The sequence below is a fragment of the Staurois parvus genome, unplaced genomic scaffold, assembly GCF_062004578.1.
Source record: "Staurois parvus isolate SC_StPar_1 unplaced genomic scaffold, SC_StPar_1.0 ptg000430l, whole genome shotgun sequence".
NCBI lineage: Eukaryota > Metazoa > Chordata > Amphibia > Anura > Ranidae > Staurois > Staurois parvus.
Window position 1 is genome coordinate 2214565 of NW_028318226.1, and position 17598 is coordinate 2232162.

At 41.8% G+C, this 17598-nt stretch overlaps 1 protein-coding gene across 1 annotated transcript in view; it reads left to right on the forward strand.

The window, feature by feature from the left end:
* Positions 1 to 11264, forward strand: part of LOC149454433 (glutathione S-transferase P 1-like) — an 87826-nt gene extending 76562 nt beyond the window's left edge. Inside the window, exons 6-7 of the mRNA XM_089687553.1 lie at positions 3753 to 3860; positions 10706 to 11264. Coding sequence (XP_089543679.1) covers positions 3753 to 3860; positions 10706 to 10891 — 294 coding nt within the window. The 3' untranslated portion in view covers positions 10892 to 11264. The remainder of the gene's footprint in view (positions 1 to 3752; positions 3861 to 10705) is intronic.
* Positions 11265 to 17598: the final 6334 nt, after the last annotated feature.

Here is a 17598-nt window from a genome sequence, read left to right on the forward strand (position 1 = left end):
CTCGGGAATTGCCATGGATCCCCAGAAGATCTATGCAATTCTGGAATGGCCAGTACCCGCAGATAAGAAAGGCGTTCAGCGGTTTATTGGCTTCACAAACTTTTATCGAAAATTCATTAAGAATTTCTCAGGCCTGGTTTCTCACCCAACTTACAAGATCGGGGGTATGTTTTCATTGGACACCAGAGGCGCAGGTTGCTTTCTAGACCCTAAAAAAAAAAAGTTTTCACGGCAGCCCCCATCTTAAGTCACCCGGATGCATCCCTGCCGTACATTTTGGAGGTAGATGCATCCGAAAACGCAGTAGGAGTGGTACTGTCACAAAGAAAAGGCGTAAAAGAACTCATGCATTCAGTAGCTTTCTTTTCTAGGAAGCTCACCTAGGTGGAGAAGAACTACGATATTGGGGACCGGGAACTCCCGGCAATTAAAAATGCACTAGCAGAGTGGAGATACTTATTGGAAGGAGCCCTGCACCCAGTCTTGGTCTATACAGACCACAAAAACTTGGAGTACCTAAGGACAGCTAAACGCCTTAGACCACGGCAAGCTAGATGGGCGTTGTTTTTCTCGAGATTCACATTCCACATAACCTACTGACCTGGCTCTAAGAACACAAAACCCGACGCCCTGTCACGGATGTTCGAAGATCCTCAAGAAACTCCTAAACCTGATACTATTCTGCCAGCGGGTAACTTTCTGCTACTACAGTCAGAACTCCTGTCAAAGTTACAAGCCGCATCTATGGGGGCCCCCAAGCCATCCGGAGTCTCGGTACAAAACAGAGAAGGATTGTTATGGAAGGGGGAACAGATTGTGGTTCCTGAAGAAGCTCGAACCCTGGTCTTGGGCTACTGTCACAACCACCCATTGACAGGACAGTTCGGAATAGGTAAAACACTAGAGCTGATCCAGCGCACATTTTGGTGGCCAAGTATGGCCAAGGATTGTGAAATTTACGTCAAGACCTGTGATATCTGTAACAGAAATAAGCCTACGTGGAGTAAAGCATGGGGCCTACTACAACCCTTACCGGTACCTGACAGACCGTGGAGTATGGTCTCCATAGATTTTATTGTGGAACTACCACCTTCACAAAGCCAGACCGCAGTATTCGTGGTGGTCGACCGCTTATCCAAGATGGCTCACTTTCTGTCGCTCAGGAATACACCTTCCGCTCCCGAGACCGCACAACTCTTCATTAAAGAAATAGTAAGGCTCCATGGAGTTCCTAGGAACATAGTATCAGATCGGGGAGTCCAATTTACGTCAAAGTTTTGGAGAGCTCTGTGCGAAATGTTGGCGATTAAGCTGTCATTTTCATTGGCATACCACCCGCAAACAAACGGGCAGATGGATGGGACCAACCAGGCGTTGGAGCAATACCTTAGGTGCTATACCTCTTTTCTTCAGGACGATTGGCTGGCACTCCTGCCCCTAGCAGAATTCGTATATAATAATACAAACCATTCCGCCACGAAGCAGTCTCCATTTTACGCCAATTTCGGGTTCCATCCCACTTTTCTACCGGATCTGATTCAAGAAGCGTTAAATTTTTTCACTTCCAACAAGTTACTACACTAAGCAGTGACAATGGCCCAGGAGGATAACAAAAAAACATTTGATAAAAGGAGAAAGGGGGAATTGGTCTTACACCCAGCAGATCAGGTTTGGTTGGCAACGACCAACCTGAAGATGGCATGCCCATCAAAGAAGTTGGCACCCAAATTCGTGGGGCCTTTTTCGGTGAAACGGCAGATCAATGAAGTAGCCTTTGAATTAGCACTGCCCGAATCTTTCAGGATACACCCAGTGTTCCACGTATCCCTGTTGAAGCGCACAACTCCAGATCCTTTCCCAGATCGCAGATCAAGACCTCCGGTACCTCTGGACATTGATGGAGAGGAGGAGTTTGAAGTGGAGGCAATCTTGGATTGCAGGAAGAGAGGAGGTCAGATACAATACCTCATTAAATGGAAAGGCTATGGCCCGGAGGAAAATTCATGGGAACCAGCCCAAAACGTTCACGCTCCCAGATTGATCCGAGAATTTTGTCGCAACCACCCACAAAGGAGAGGTCAGTTGGGCATCCGGAGGCTGCCCGTAGGGGGGGGGGGGCAATGTCAGGAATCTCGGCAGCATACAGGTATGCGCATGCGCAGAACGCCGATGCGTGTTAGCCGGCGAGCACTGGGGCTTGGGCGATCGCGGCAGCCGCCGTGCATGCGCACTCCCAATTGCGGACCCACGCCTGGCACCAATGAGAGCACAGGGCGCACTATTTAAACTAGCCCTGTGCTCCTCCAAACTGCTGTATTGGTCTTGTTTCCTGTGTTCCTGATTGCTCCTGTATCCTTGATTGATTTGTTGCTGACCCAGCCTGTTCCTGATCCTGTTGTCCTCTCCTGCTCTGACCTCTTGCTCGTCCTGACTATTCTCTGCCTGATCCTGATTGCCTGATCTCCTGTTGCCAAACCTGACCCGTGACCTGCTTATTCTTTTGCCTACCACTCTGTACTATTTGCTCCGCTGTTACCAACCTGGCCTGTCTGACTACTTTATACCTCTTCGCGTCTGGCTCTCACCTGTTATCCGCCATTGGCGGCTGCCTCTACAACAGTTGGTTGTACTTGGGGGTCGCGACCTGGTCTCAGGCTGCTTCAAATCCATCCCCACCACCAGACTGAGGCTTAGATTCCGCGCCCTGAGGAATTCCGGTCTGTGAGTCGCTAGAGGCTACCGCCAGTCGGCTATTGACACCCAGTAAGAAACTACAGTAATTCTTTATCAGATTCTTTATAAGGTACTGACCTTATAATCCCATGAACTCCCTATCAATAAATAGTAGAGGGATGACCCAGTCAGCAGTAGAGGAGACAAGCAGTGTATCCTATTTAATGGCTGAGTAGACATGACAGGATATAATTTTAAAAGCCATTTTAACATCCATTATCATATCTTGCAGTTTGATTATTGCAACCCATGATAAATGCTTAGTGTCCCCTACTCAGCCTATTAGTGAGGGTGCAGGCTGGGGAAAGTATATGGTAGAAATAGGAGGATATAGCCTGACCGCCGCACACCTCACCTAGCCCAAGTGGTTAGCAGGTAAAAGCAACCTCAGCTTGATTCATCCAAACCATGCCTCCAACATGTTTGCCCAGCCTCTGGAGCATGGCTTGGAGAATAGATCTGCAGTCGGGCTTTCTCTTCCTATTTCTACAGTTTTCATTTTGATCAATAATCCCCATAAAGTTTAACCCTAATCTGTGCATTCCCGTTCATATACACAGTTTATCACCAAATTTAAGTGAGAAAAGTCAAGCAAAGCGTTCAATAAGGAATCTTATTGCATCTCTGAAAAATTTAATAAGAGTTTAAAGTATGTCTAAAGCCAAAACTTTTTTTATTTATTTTTTATAGAGTAGGAAATAGTTAAAACTCCTGTCAATTGGTTGCCATCTGTATTTATATCTGTTTTCATGACAAAATTTTAATTTTCCATCACTTTCAGTCATGGTGACATTTGCCAAAAGGACAAATAGAGTGAATTTCTAAAACAGGGACAAAGACAGCAAAAATCTGAGAGAGCTTATCACCTCTCACCACTCCTCTCATTCAGAATTTTAATAAGAGTTTTGCCATTAGATACACTTTAAGTATATGTATATAATATGTATGCATATACTGTATAGTGTGTATAATGCTATTTTAGAAAGCACTGTTAACATGTAATTATTTTAATTTCACAGGAAACTGGGAAGGAGAAATACTTGAAGGATCTATGTAATCAGCTTTCACCATTTGAAAGGATACTTTCTAATAATGCAAATGGAACCAAATTTGTAGTGGGAGATAAGGTAACATCAGTCAAAACAAATTATTTTTGCTCTGAAACATGTTTCATGATTATTAAACCCTTAGGGCTCATTTACAATTGCTTCGACTTTAACACACATTTAAGCGCCTACTGCTTCAAAATGCTTTGATGAGTAATCCCCAGCTCTGCTGATCCCTCACTCAGCAGTAACCCCCAGCTCTGCTGATCATCTGGTTTGCTGTTCCTCCTCTCTCTCTGGTCCCTTCTCCCCTCCTGCTATATTGCTCCAATGCTGCACACCACATGTGAAATATCTAATGTCTCCTGCTCTGGTCCCCGAGCTCTGCTGATAATCTGCCACTCTTCTCTATCTGGTTCCCGTTCACTTTCCACTATTGCGTTCCCATATTGCACACTGCATGTGCCATCTGCTAGTTGCCCCACTCCTGTCTGAACCCCGCTCATCTTCATGACGCTCCACGCTGCACACCAGATGTGATGTCTGCACCAGACACTCCCAGAATATATACACATGAACCGGAGATGGCTGTTGATGACATCATTCTAGTTCGCTTGCTGGTTTCCCAGTGCATCCTGGGATATCTCATATCTGCAATACCTCCAAAACAAAGTGAAGCTTTTTCAGACTTCTAAGGAGGCTTTGGAGATGCTTTGAAGTGCCAAGAAATACGACATGAGGTATATTTTTTGAAGTGAAGCAAAGAAAGGCAAACGCAATGTGTAAACAGGACTGTAAGCTTAAAGGCAAAAGAAAATCGTGCGCTGCCAAATATTGAGAATAATAATGGATGAGCAGCTGCGAACACGTGTTATGTGTGTAAACATAGAAAACAGAAATGAAAGTGTTGCTCTGCTAGCATAAATCAATACATATGAATATACGAACAAAAACGTGACTGATAGTCCCAAAATATGATCAAAAATAAACACAGTTCTTCAAAAAAAACCCAAATAAGTGAAAAATCTGCCTGCTGGTGATTGAGCCCAAAATCCCAGTGCTGTAAATCTTCAATACTGTACATGTGAATCCCCACAGTGAACATAGACTTCCAGGTGGACTCTCACCTTCTTGCATGGACCTATATGTGGACACAGGTCAAACAAAGCATCTCCCCTATTAGTGGGGGTAATACATAACTTGCTCCTCTGTGCACTCTTCCCATTATGAATCACCACTGGACCTTTACAAATGGCACCCGATTTCAGTACAGTCAACTTTGTGGATAAAGCTTGACAACCAAAAAGTAGACCATAGTGCAGTAGGCTTCTTTAAAAGGCAAATATTTATTAAAGCATATGAACTGACATGAAAATAGTGTTAAAAACGCATGAAACAGCTGTCAGAATCAAACAATGGAGAGCAAGACCCTGCCTGTCGAAACAATGTAGGAACACTGACGTCACCTTACGCGTATCGTCACACACCATGTGACTTCATAAGAGGTCACGTGGTGAAGTCACGTGGTGTGTGATGATACGAGTAAGGTGACGTCAGCGTTCCTACATCGTTCCGACAGGTAGGGTCTTGTTCCCCATTGTTTGATTCTGACAGTTGTTTCATGCATTTTTAACACTTTCATTTGTTTTAGGACTGTAAGCTTACCATTTTATTTAGTGACAGGTGCTTTGATTGTCATTCAGAGCACGTTAAAAAAGAATGTCCAATGCCAAATTTTGAAGCAGGTGTAAATGAGCCCCTACACTTTTCTTGTAAGTGTAGTTTTGTAAGAGGAACTGATAGACACAGCATATATACTGTACCTACAGTTATGTCATACAGTGAGGAAGTAACAGCACTACTTAACCACTTCCCGACCGTCCGTTGCATATAAACGGCTGGACGGTGGCAGTGCAGGGTCGGGTGGCCGTTTATAAACGGCCTCCCGCACCCTGCTTGTGCGCGCTCCCTCGGAGCGCGCAGCACCGCGATCCGGTGCCCGCTGTGTCCTCCGGACACAGTGAAACACAGATCGTCGGACAGGACCTCTGTACGAGGTTCCGATCATGTGATCACTGATTGGCCAATCAGTGATCACATGCAAAGTAGTAAGCATGATGTCACTTGTGACATCATTGCTTACTACGTGTGAAATCTGTGAATGATCACAGAGGTCACATGGTACAAGGCTATTCACAACAGCCTTGTACCATGTGACAAGCTGTGACCAATCACAGCTCACTCAGTACTTCTCAATGAGTGCAAGAATGCACACAGAGAGAAAGAGAAATGATTGCTTTTACATCCTATATGGGTGTAAAAGCAATGTGTAAAAAAAAAAAAAAAAATCTTCATCACCCCCCACAAGTAGTACAGTGTCACCATGGTGACACTGTACTGCTAGGGTGACAGTATGTAAAAAAAAAAATAAAAATAAAAAATAATAATATAAAAAAAATAAAATAAAAATGTAAAAAAAAATGTTTAAAAATTAAAATGTTTGGTTATAAACTAATTTGGATTTTTTTTTTACTAAAAAGATAATAAAATAAATTTTGGCAAAGATTTATGATGAAATATTATTTATTTGCAAAATTTTATAAAAAAAAACCTTTTTTTCTAAATTTTTGGACATTTTCATTTACATAGCAAAAAAAATAAAAATCCCAGCGGTGAATAAATACCACCAAAATAAAGCTTTATCTGTCTCAAAAAAATGGTAAAAAATTCATTTGGGTACAGTGTTGCATGACCGCGCAATTGTCATTCAAAGTGTGATAGCGCTGAAAGCTGAAAATGGCCCTGGTCAGGAAGGGGGTAAAAGTGTCCGGTCTAGAAGTGGTTAACCACTTCCTGACCGGCCGTTGCATATAAACGGCCGGATGGTGGCACTGCAGGGTCGAGTGGCCGCTCCCTGGGAGCGCGCAGAACCGCGATCCGGTGCCCACTGTGTCCTCCGGACACAGTGAAACACCGATCGTTGAATAGGACCTCTGTACGAGGTCCCGATCATGTGATCACTGATTGGCCAATCAGTGATCACATGCAAAGTCGTTTGTGACATCATTGCTTACTACGTGTGAAATCTGTGAATGATCACAGAGGTCACATGGTACAAGGCTATTCACAACAGCTTTGTACCATGTGACAAGCTGTGACCGATCACAGCTCACTCAGTACTTCTCAATGAGTGCAAGAATGCACACAGAGAGAAAGAGAAATGATTGCTTTTACATCCTATATGGGTGTAAAAGCAATCAGTGTAAAAAAAAATAAATAAATCTTCATCACCCCCCACAAGTAGTACAGTGTCACCATGGTAACACTGTACTGCTACGGTGACAGTATGTAAAAAAATAAATAAAAATAAAAAATAATAATATAAAAAAATAAAATAAAAATGTAAAAAAAAAAGTTTAAAAATTATAATTTTTAGTTATAAACTAATTTGGATTTTTTTTTCTACTAAAAAGATAACGGAATAAATTTTGGCCAAGATTTATGATGAAATATTATTTATTTGCAAAATGTTTTTTTAAAAAACTCTTTTTTTCAATATTTTTGGACTTTTTCATTTACAAAGCAAAAAAAAATAAAAATCCCAGTGGTGAATAAATACCACCAAAATAAAGCTTTATCTGTCTAAAAAAAATGGTAAAAAATTCATTTGGGTACAGTGTTGCATGACCGCGCAATTGTCATTCAAAGTGTGATAGCGCTGAAAGCTGAAAATGGCCCTGGTCAGGAAGGAGGTAAAAGTGTCCGGTCTAGAAGTGGTTAACCACTTCCTGACTGGCCGTTGCATATAAACGGCCGGATGGTGGCACTGCAGGGTCGGGTGGCCGCTCCCTGGGAGCGCGTAGCACCGCGATCCGGTGCCCGCTGTGTCCTCCGGGCACAGTGAAACACCGATCGTCGAATGGGACCTCTGTACGAGGTCCCGATCATGTGATCACTGATTGGCCAATCAGTGATCACATGCAAAGTAATTTGTGACATCATTGCTTACTACCTGTGAAATCTGTGAAAGATCACAGAGGTCACATGGTACAAGGCTATTCACAACAGCCTTGTACCATGTGACAAGCTGTGACTGATCACAGCTCACTCAGTACTTCTCAATGAGTGCAAGAATGCAGACAGAGAGAAAGAGAAATGATTGCTTTTACATCCTATATGGGTGTAAAAGCAATCAGTGTAAAAAAAAAAATAAATCTTCATCACCCCCCACAAGTAGTACAGTGTCACCATGGTAACACTGTACTGCTACGGTGACAGTATGTAAAAAAATAAATAAAAATAAAAAATAATAATATAAAAAAATAAAATAAAAATGTAAAAAAAAAAAGTTAAAAAATTATAATTTTTAGTTATAAACTAATTTGGATTTTTTTTTTTTACTAAAAAGATAACGGAATAAATTTTGGCCAAGATTTATGATGAAATATTATTTATTTGCAAAATGTTTTTTTAAAAAACTCTTTTTTTCAATATTTTTGGACGTTTTCATTTACATAGCAAAAAAAATAAAAATCGAAGTGGTGAATAAATACCACCAAAATAAAGCTTTATCTGTCTCAAAAAAATGGTAAAAAATTCATTTGGGTACAGTGTTGCATGACCGCGCAATTGTCATTCAAAGGGTGATAGCGCTGAAAGCTGAAAATTGCCCTGGTCAGGAAGGGGGTAAAAGTGTCCGGTCTGGAAGTGGTTAAAAGAGTGACTCCACCTCAAACTACCAAATGGTGGATGTGAGTGTAAACTACACTTACTTCAGTGATCCTCACAATTTAAAAGTTCTGAAGTTCTCAATGTTTGGTATCTTTAGTGTTCTCCTCCACCTACACTTTACCAGAAATCCGAGCACAGGTCCAGAGAAAATGTATGAAGAAAGACAGCAGAGAAGAATTCACAAATTAAACTGTCCCTACTCTGCTCAGCAGGTTCCCTTTTACCATTTTGACATGGAGAAATGGACAAAGCCTTTTAACCTCCCTAGCGGTATGATTATTTCATATTTTTGGTGCTGAAAGCGGTACCATTATTTTGCATGGAAATATGTAGTTTTTTTATTGTAGGCTGTAATTTTTAGGAATAACTCACTGAAATCTGTCTGAACAAGATTCTAAATCATACATTTAATTCAATAATATAATCAAACCAAAAACACTGAAATTTGAAATATAGCACCAAGTTCGCACATCACTGAGCAAAGTCGCAAAATTGTTTTCAGTGTCTGATGACAAATTTCTCCACGAATCATTATCACTCAATTCTGCAAGTGGTTCTGATTTACTATCGCTGTTCTCTAGCTGATCTAAACCCGCTTTTGACCTAAAGGGACACTTTTTGGACGCCATGGACTTTTCTACGTTTCCAGGCAGAAAGAACAATCAAAATGCAGACAGGGGACAGGACAAAGCACTAGGGACAAAATGTATGTGAAATAGGTTGAAACAGCAATGTTTTACTATGTAAAATCAGTTTGAAAAAAATGAAATTTTTTTTAAATTTTCAAATTTCCCGCCGCTGGCGGTGCCCGTACGTCCCGACGTCACAGGGACCGGAACACAGGAGGCGGATTCTGGCATCACCCGGAGGAGATGGCCGGGGACGCTGCAGGGGACACATCGCGGGAGCCAAGGACAAGGTAAGTGCTGCAGGGACTCCCTATGCAGCGCCGCATGGTAAGCCCGAGTGTAGCTCGGGGTTACCGCTTTTGGTATAGACAGTTTACCCCGAGCTACACTCGGGAATACCGTTAGGGAGGTTAATAATACTACACAAGTAGAATTCCAAGCAGATACTCAACCCTGGTAGAAATGTGTTATCTACCTTTATTTGCACAGCTTCTTCAATATAAACTTAGTTGAGGAAAATGTAAAAATAGCGCTGCACCCATAGGGTTATCTCACAGGTATTGCTATCTTTAAGTATTGATGTTGATGTATATAATTTGGTTCCTGGGCAAGCAGCTTCTACACCCTAGAGGATCTCCATGGTCTCTTTGGCTTGTAGTGTAATGTAACCAAAATTGAAATTGCTGCTAAGAGGTCCAGATACAACTTTATAAAAATCAGTGGGACAATCCAAAAGGTAGCCAATACATTTTGAGGGTCCAAGAGTCCCCTATCATCAAGACTTGATTGACAACAATGTCAAACCAGCTGCTGACAAGACCTGTGCTTGTAAACACACTATTCACTAGTTCTGTTGTAGTCTATTTATCCCTAGAAATGCATTGGATACTTTTTGGATTTTCCATCTGACATTTATTAGAATAGCAGTGGTGTGGCACTTTATTTAAATGTTTAAATTTAAAACCAAATATACAATGGAAGTGTTGGCATTAAGTGATGAAATACCAGAGGAGGCAGATTTCAAAATATTGATATAGAATCATATTTTGTGCTATCTCTGATATTTCTACCTGACCTAGGATAGGTTTTTCACTGTAAGCGATACTTTAAAAGCAATTCAGAAGTGTTTCTCTAGATGATTTATTTTTGACTTAGAAAATGGTAGTATTTGTCTTCAATGTTAGGCAGATAGATAATGTAGGTATTAATAAAAAGAAGCAAGGACTAGTTGGATAAAAAAAAGCTGTTATTTGTGGGAAATGGGGTGCATGCAGCTTTAAAATCAAATTGTAGCAAATATTTCTCTTAGATATTCTTTTCTAGCCATTCTTAACAGAATCAACTTTCAGGTTACCTTTTCTTTATGTTCTGGTGACCTCCTGTCACACTCTGACACACAAGGTGCAACCAAGACAAGCATGGAGAAAGTAGAAAAGTCCCAAACAGGGCCACAGCAATAAAATATAGTTGGGAAATAGAAATGAGCATTGGGATCGGTTAAAACCGTTAAAACGAAATAGATTGTATGAGATTTGAAGCTGATGTTTCATGCTTTTGTTGTTGCAGATCTCATATGCTGACTACAATCTCCTGGACATGCTTCATTGTCACCTTGACCTTGACCCAAAATGTTTAGCTTCCTTCCCTCTCCTCTCAGCTTACATTCAACACCTTGCCACCCGTCCAAAGTTGAGTGGATATCTGAAATCAGAGAAACGCAACAAGCGTCCTATTACCCCTAAACACAAATGAGCATGTACTACCAACATCCAGCCTGAAAACACACTTCATGGTTTTATGTTAAGCTTCCACTCCATGAGAACTATTACACAGTTTAAAAGGCAAAATAAACTTTTGTTTTATCCCAAAAATGTTTCTGTTGCAGTTGCTACATCTCTTATGCATATAACAGCCTTTCTCAACCAGGGTTCCTCCAAAGGTTGCTAAATTTCCCAGGAGCAATGGGCAATTATTTTCTCTCAGATAAACTACTACTTTTCAGGCATCTGTAACAGGGGTATTCTTCCCACTGACCACCGAGTGTAAGGGGCCACGTCTCCTATAACCATCAATGTAGGGTAGCTTTCCCACGTATCAGCCAATAAAGAGAACAGTACTATTTTAACTGTGTTTATTTTCTGGCCATTTATTTCATTTCATTATGTTTATTGAAAATAATATAAAGCAGCCCTTAGTACAGCACATTTTTTTTTTAATCTTTATATCTACAATTTACTGTTCACGATAATGTCTCATAAACTGTAGTAACTGTATAATATTAGAAGAGGTTTCCTGAGACCTGAAATTTATTTCATGGGTTCCTTCATGTTAAAGAGGCTGACAAAAGCTGGTTTGCAGTGTACATATTTTCACCACCTTACATGCACAACATCTTGTAAAGTAAGTGTGTTATTGGATATGGAACACTGTAACCCCCTCAATGAACTGAAAAAAAAAAATTAAACAAGGAGATATAAAACCATGTAAGAGGGTAATATAAAGGAGAATGAGAGTTCTGAACAGCCCCTTACTGTCCTTATATAAGACTAACACACAAGAATGCTAAACAGTAGTAGTAATAGTAGTAGTGTTAACATATACAGTGGGGCAAAAAAGTATTTAGTCAGCCACCAATTGTGCAAGTTCTCCCACTTAAAAAGATGAGAGAGGCCTGTAATTGTCTTTTGGGGCTGTCGCTGGGCAACACGGACTTTCAACTCCCTCCAAAGGTTTTCTATGGGGTTGAGATCTGGAGACTGGCTAGGCCACTCCAGGACCTTGAAATGCTTCTTACGAAGCCACTCCTTCGTTGCCCGGGCAGTATGTTTTTGATCATTATCATGCTGGAAGACCCAGCCACGTTCCATCTTCAATGCCCTTGCTGATGGAAGGAGGTTTGCACTCAAAATCGCATAATACATGGTCCCTTTGCGGAGAAACAGCCCCAAAGCATGATGTTGCCACCCCCATGCTTCACAGTAGGTATGGTGTTCTTTGGATGCAAGTCAGCACTCTCTCTCCTCCACACATGACGAGTTGTGTTTCTACCAAACAGTTCTATTTTGGTTTCATCTGACCATATGACATTCTCCCAATCCTCTTTTGGATCATCCAAATGCTCTCTAGCAAACTTCAGACGGGCCCAGACATGTACTGGCTTAAGCAGGGGGACACGTCTGACACTGCAGGATCTGAGTCCCTGGCGGCGTAGTGTGTTACTGATGGTAGCCTTTGTTACGTTGGTCCTAGCTCTCTGCAGGTCATTCACTAGGTCCCCCCGTGTGGTCCTGGGATTTTTGCTCACCGTTCTTGTGATCATTTTGACCCCACAGGGTGAGATTTTGCGTGGAGCCCCAGATCGAGGGAGATTATCAGTGGTCTTGTATGTCTTCCATTTTCTAATTATTGCTCCCACAGTTGATTTGTTCACACCAAGCTGCTTGCCTATTGCAGATTCAGTCTTCCCAGCCTGGTGCAGGTCTACAATTTTGTTTCTGGTGTCCTTCGACAGCTCTTTGGTCTTCACCATAGTGGAGTTTGGAGTGTGACTGTCTGAGGTTGTAAACAGGTGTCTTTTATACTGATAACAAGTTCAAACAGGTGCCATTGATACAGGTAATGAGTGCAGGACAGAGGAGCCTCTTAAAGAAAAAGGTACAAGTCTGTGAGAGCCAGAAATCTTGCTTGTTTGTAGGTGACCAAATACTTTTTCCACCATAATTTGCAAATAAATTATTTCCAAATCAGCCAATGTGATTGTCTGGATTTTTTTTCTCATTTTGTCTCTCATAGTTGAGGTCTACCTGTGATGCCAATTACAGGCCTCTCTCATCTTTTAAGTGGGAGAACTTGCACAATTGGTGGCTGACTAAATACTTATTTGCCTCACTGTAGGTAAACCTTCACCTTGTAAAACAACCCAGTCAGTTTAAAATAGAAATAGGGCAAAACATTTGTGTATTCAACTAAAAAACATTATAAAGAAATGTTTCCCCTTTTCTATAAGTGAGGATATACCTTCTGTTCTCATCCGTGTAAGGGCCTCAGAAAGCTTGGAGAGGAAAATAGCAGCACACTGATCTTCCCAGCAAATGGTTTTGTGTGTGTGTGTGGGAGGGGGGTATGCAGGAGAGCAAACCGAGTTCTCAGCACAGCTTGAAAACTGACCATGCCATGCTCTCATGACTAGTGTGGTCAGTTTTTAATAGGAAAGCAGAGGGACTGGATAATTTTTCATACAAGTACATGGTACAGCAGGCACATACTGTATCAGGAATATGAAATGTTTGGCTTATATATACTTTAAATTAAATCTACACACAACGTACAACGTTATCCACTATGATAAGACATGTTACTGAAGAGCAGTAGAGCAGTAATTTTCTTTCAACATAAGTGTGGACAGTTAGCTTGACACTAAACTCAATTTTTACATCAATTGTTCTAAAATACAAACTATACCATTGCTCTGTTTTTTTTTTCTTCAGGCTTGGGCACACTCCCTTTCCTCCACTAATGCATCTCACCTCCACTATTCTAGAGTGAGCAGTAACATTTTTTCTTGTTGCTCCACTCTATGCATACTTTAACTCCCATAGAGCTCAATATGTCTGCATAAAGATGTCTAGTCAGTCTCAGGGGTGAGCAGGGAAGAGTGGCTATGTTCCCATACCCAAGGGGGGCATGAAGAACAAACATAGTCACCTTAGAAAAGGAAGTTTGACAATAGCAGAAAAAAGCTTGCATTTCAGAGATGAAGCAAAACAAGGGAGAGATAGAAAGTACATTCTACTTATATTTAAACATATTGCATTTATTTAATTTTATAAAAAATGTGAAGGTCACTTTAAAGTAGATGACAGCCTTATAGGACCACAGTAGTTAGAAGTGGTATGGAAAAAAATGGCAATAGCAATTGCCAAGATACTATCCACATACTCCAAAGAGAAGTGCCATGATGCCAGTATGACCAGGTAGGTAAGGTAAAGAAGGGGCATGGGCCTCGGGCTCCTGTTGAGTGGAGGCATGCTGGCAATTTCTCTATTCATCCCGCTCCACACTGAGAGGAGTGACTATAGTGTCACTCCTGTGAGATGGAGCAACAGCTGATAGCTGCTGGAGAGATAATTTGGCTTTCACCTCCCTCCAGCTTGCTGGGAACAAAAGAGAACCAGTGCTGAGACTGAGACTTTTCTCATATCACATGACTGGAGAGGGAATGAAGAAACTGCCTTTTGGGCAGCACTGTGTTAAGACTGTGATCTGTGAATACATGGGAGGGAGGGAAATTCAGACCTCCGCTCTTAGTTCAATCACCTTTATTTACTGTCCCCATCTCTCCCAACCATAAATGTTAAAAATACTTTAATGTTAGTTAACAGGGGCAGATGAAGGGCAGCAAAAGCAAGCAGTTGACCCCCCCCCCCCCAACCACCAACCCGAACAAGGAGAAGCAGATGGTCAGAGCTGTACACATGCCATGGCCATGATGCTTTGCTTTGGGACCAAGACAAAAATTACAGTAAAATGACATGCAATTGCACACAACATGGCAATGCACACAAATGCAGTGCAGTTGTTCAGTGGGTAAAATACGCAGCAAGTAGGTGATACATCGCCAATGATCTGCCACAGAACATTTTACAGAAGGGAAGCAAATGCTGCATATCTGTACAAGCCCTTGGGTTGGGCAACCTGCGGCCCTCCAGATGTTGTAGAACTACAAGTCCTATCATGCCTCTGCCTCAGGGAGTCATGGTTGTAACTCCAGTCTTGCAATGCTTCATGTGAAATTTAGTTCCACAACAGCTGAAGGGCCACAGCTTGCCTACGACTGCCTTAGAACATTTTCAGCCCTGCTTCCTTTCTCTGAACCCACCTAGATCTCTTTAGTTCTATGCACCCCTCAGAGCCCAACTCTCCTTCCCTCCTTCATCCCTCTGACAGTCCTCCTTAGACTGACTTCAGCAATGTAGTTGCATTTTTTTGATTCCTGACACAGGGACATTTTTTTTTTCGTTTTAGTAACATCTGATATTGGGGCATTTTTTTTTTCTTTGCCACTGTTAGTCCCACACTTGTGCACCAATTTTAAACTATTCAGTTCATTGCAGTGTACCACAACTACTGGTATTATTTCAGCACATGCCACAAACATTACATACATTTTTCCTTCACCCGGGGAAGGGGGTTGGGGGGTGGTCTCGCATTTTGCCCCCCCTTATGTATTCAAGACCATGTTGCAAAAATGAATACATCCCAACGAGTCTTAGGCTACGTTCACAATAGCGTTGTGTGCAGGTGGCAGAGAGGCGTTTGGGAAGTGTTTTTACCGCTTCCCAAATGCCTTGGACAATTCTGCACATTGCAGCACATGGTGCTGTTCTAACGAGAGCGTTAGTGTCGCGTCGTGGCTAAACGGACGCCTCTGGTCGAGTCAGGAGGCGTTGAACCCTCCTATTCTAGTCTATGGCCCCGCTCCGCAAACGCCCGGCCGGCGTTTGCGACGCGGTTGCGGGGCATTTGTGGAGCGGTAACACCATTTAAACTTCATTATAGGCGTTTGTGGGGGGTTTTTAACACTCAGCAAACGCCTATCAACCGCCGCTAAACCGCGCATGCGGCATTTGCGGAGCGTTAAAAAACACTCCGCAAACGCCGGACCAACGCTTGCCAAATGCTATAGGGGCGTTTGGCAAGCACTGGTAAAACAGTCAAGTGTGAACGAGCCCTTAGGAGCAAAGCTATATTTTAGACAGCAAATACCTAATTAACAAGAATTTAACTACAGGTGAGTCTAATTATTCATTAAACAGGTGTCAAGCAGACAGTTGATTACAATGTCCGTTACTTAAAGACACATAGTCCAGGAAGTCGGTTCTCTAGATGGAACCAGTGCTCTTGGAAACTACAAGGTCCAGCCATCTGGAAAGAAGTGTGGAATGCTGGGAGAGGATATTTAGGGCTAGGCTCGGGGGAAGCTTGCTCTCTTGGGACCACCACTGGAGGATAAAAGCAGGGGGCCCTGCTGCTTGGGAGAGGCATAGCAGGTTCCCAGCACGGGGAACAGCCTGATTCGCCAGAGTCATGGAATAAGGCACTTCGCACTGGGCTTGGATCCATCAAGAGCCTCTCAAGGACGTTTCTATCCCTGCATGCAAATACCTTTGCTTCATCTCTTTGATCACAAAGCCTCTTATAGGAAACACTAGCCTATGCTATTCATTATTGCTGGTCGACATTGCACAGCAATCTCTTTGGACCGTGATTGAGCGAGCTGAAGATTTTGAGATATAATAAATGGAACCAGCACCACGGAAAATATATATAAATCAATAAGGTGCAAAACCTAACCTATAAGAGTGTATAGGGTGTACCAAGTATATAAAAAACAGGTTGCGCTAAAGTATATACAAATATGTATCGAACCAATAATAATCAGTGAGAAAAAACATAAAATGGAAAATATAAAATGCAGTTAAAATAAAGTCCAAAATTATAAAGTTCAAATAATCAATGGTGTCCAAAAAATATTATCACCAAGTGAATACACCACCAAAATCAGTTAAATAAAACTCACCAGAGCAATATGCTGATATATGATAAACCAGCATAAAGCACTTTTTGCTCTGGGAGCGATGATCAGTAGATGACAGCAACAATAGGAATTTTGCAGGATGAGCTCCAAGGAGTAATAGTCTGCAGAACTGAAAATCCTCTTCAAAGATACCAAATATCCTCACTAGGAGATGCTCAGACCACCACTCAGAAGAGAAAAGGACAAAGATTCCCAAGAAATTTGATAATAACATTAGTTTCATCACTAATTAAATGTTCTTGCATGGCAAGACCACTTGCTGTTATCTCACATATATATTCTTATTATTATAGCCAAATTTACCACCCTAACTCCTCCCACAGTTTTTACACTGCATAGACAGTAATATACCGAAACGTGCGGATTCTTCCCGATTGCTGTGCTATTACTTTGTGGAACGTTTCGCCGAATGGTTCACGAAATATCGCCGTTTTTGTCGTGAAATTGCTCCCATAGGAATGAATGGCGGAATGTTCAAAACTAGAGTGGGAGATGACAAAAGCTAGAGGGTGAGCTAAAAAATCAGGACATGATTTCTAAACTGCCATCACTCCCTCATTTTCAAGCCCACCTACACATATCTTATATCAAAACGTATCCCTGCTGCCACTAAAAATGTCCACGGCTAAGCCATAGTCCTGATAGTATTCACAATATGACCATTTGTTTGCAACTCATGCCGCCCATTGATATTCATTGAAACTCCACTCTAGCCACCTCAAATTTGAAGGGCAATTTTTAAACTGCGACCGTGCCTTCATTTTTAATATTTCAGAGACATACTATGCATCTACTATTGTGATTCTGCTGCACTACTGTCAAAGCAGTTTGACCCTGGTCAAACTGCTTTGACAGTAGTGCA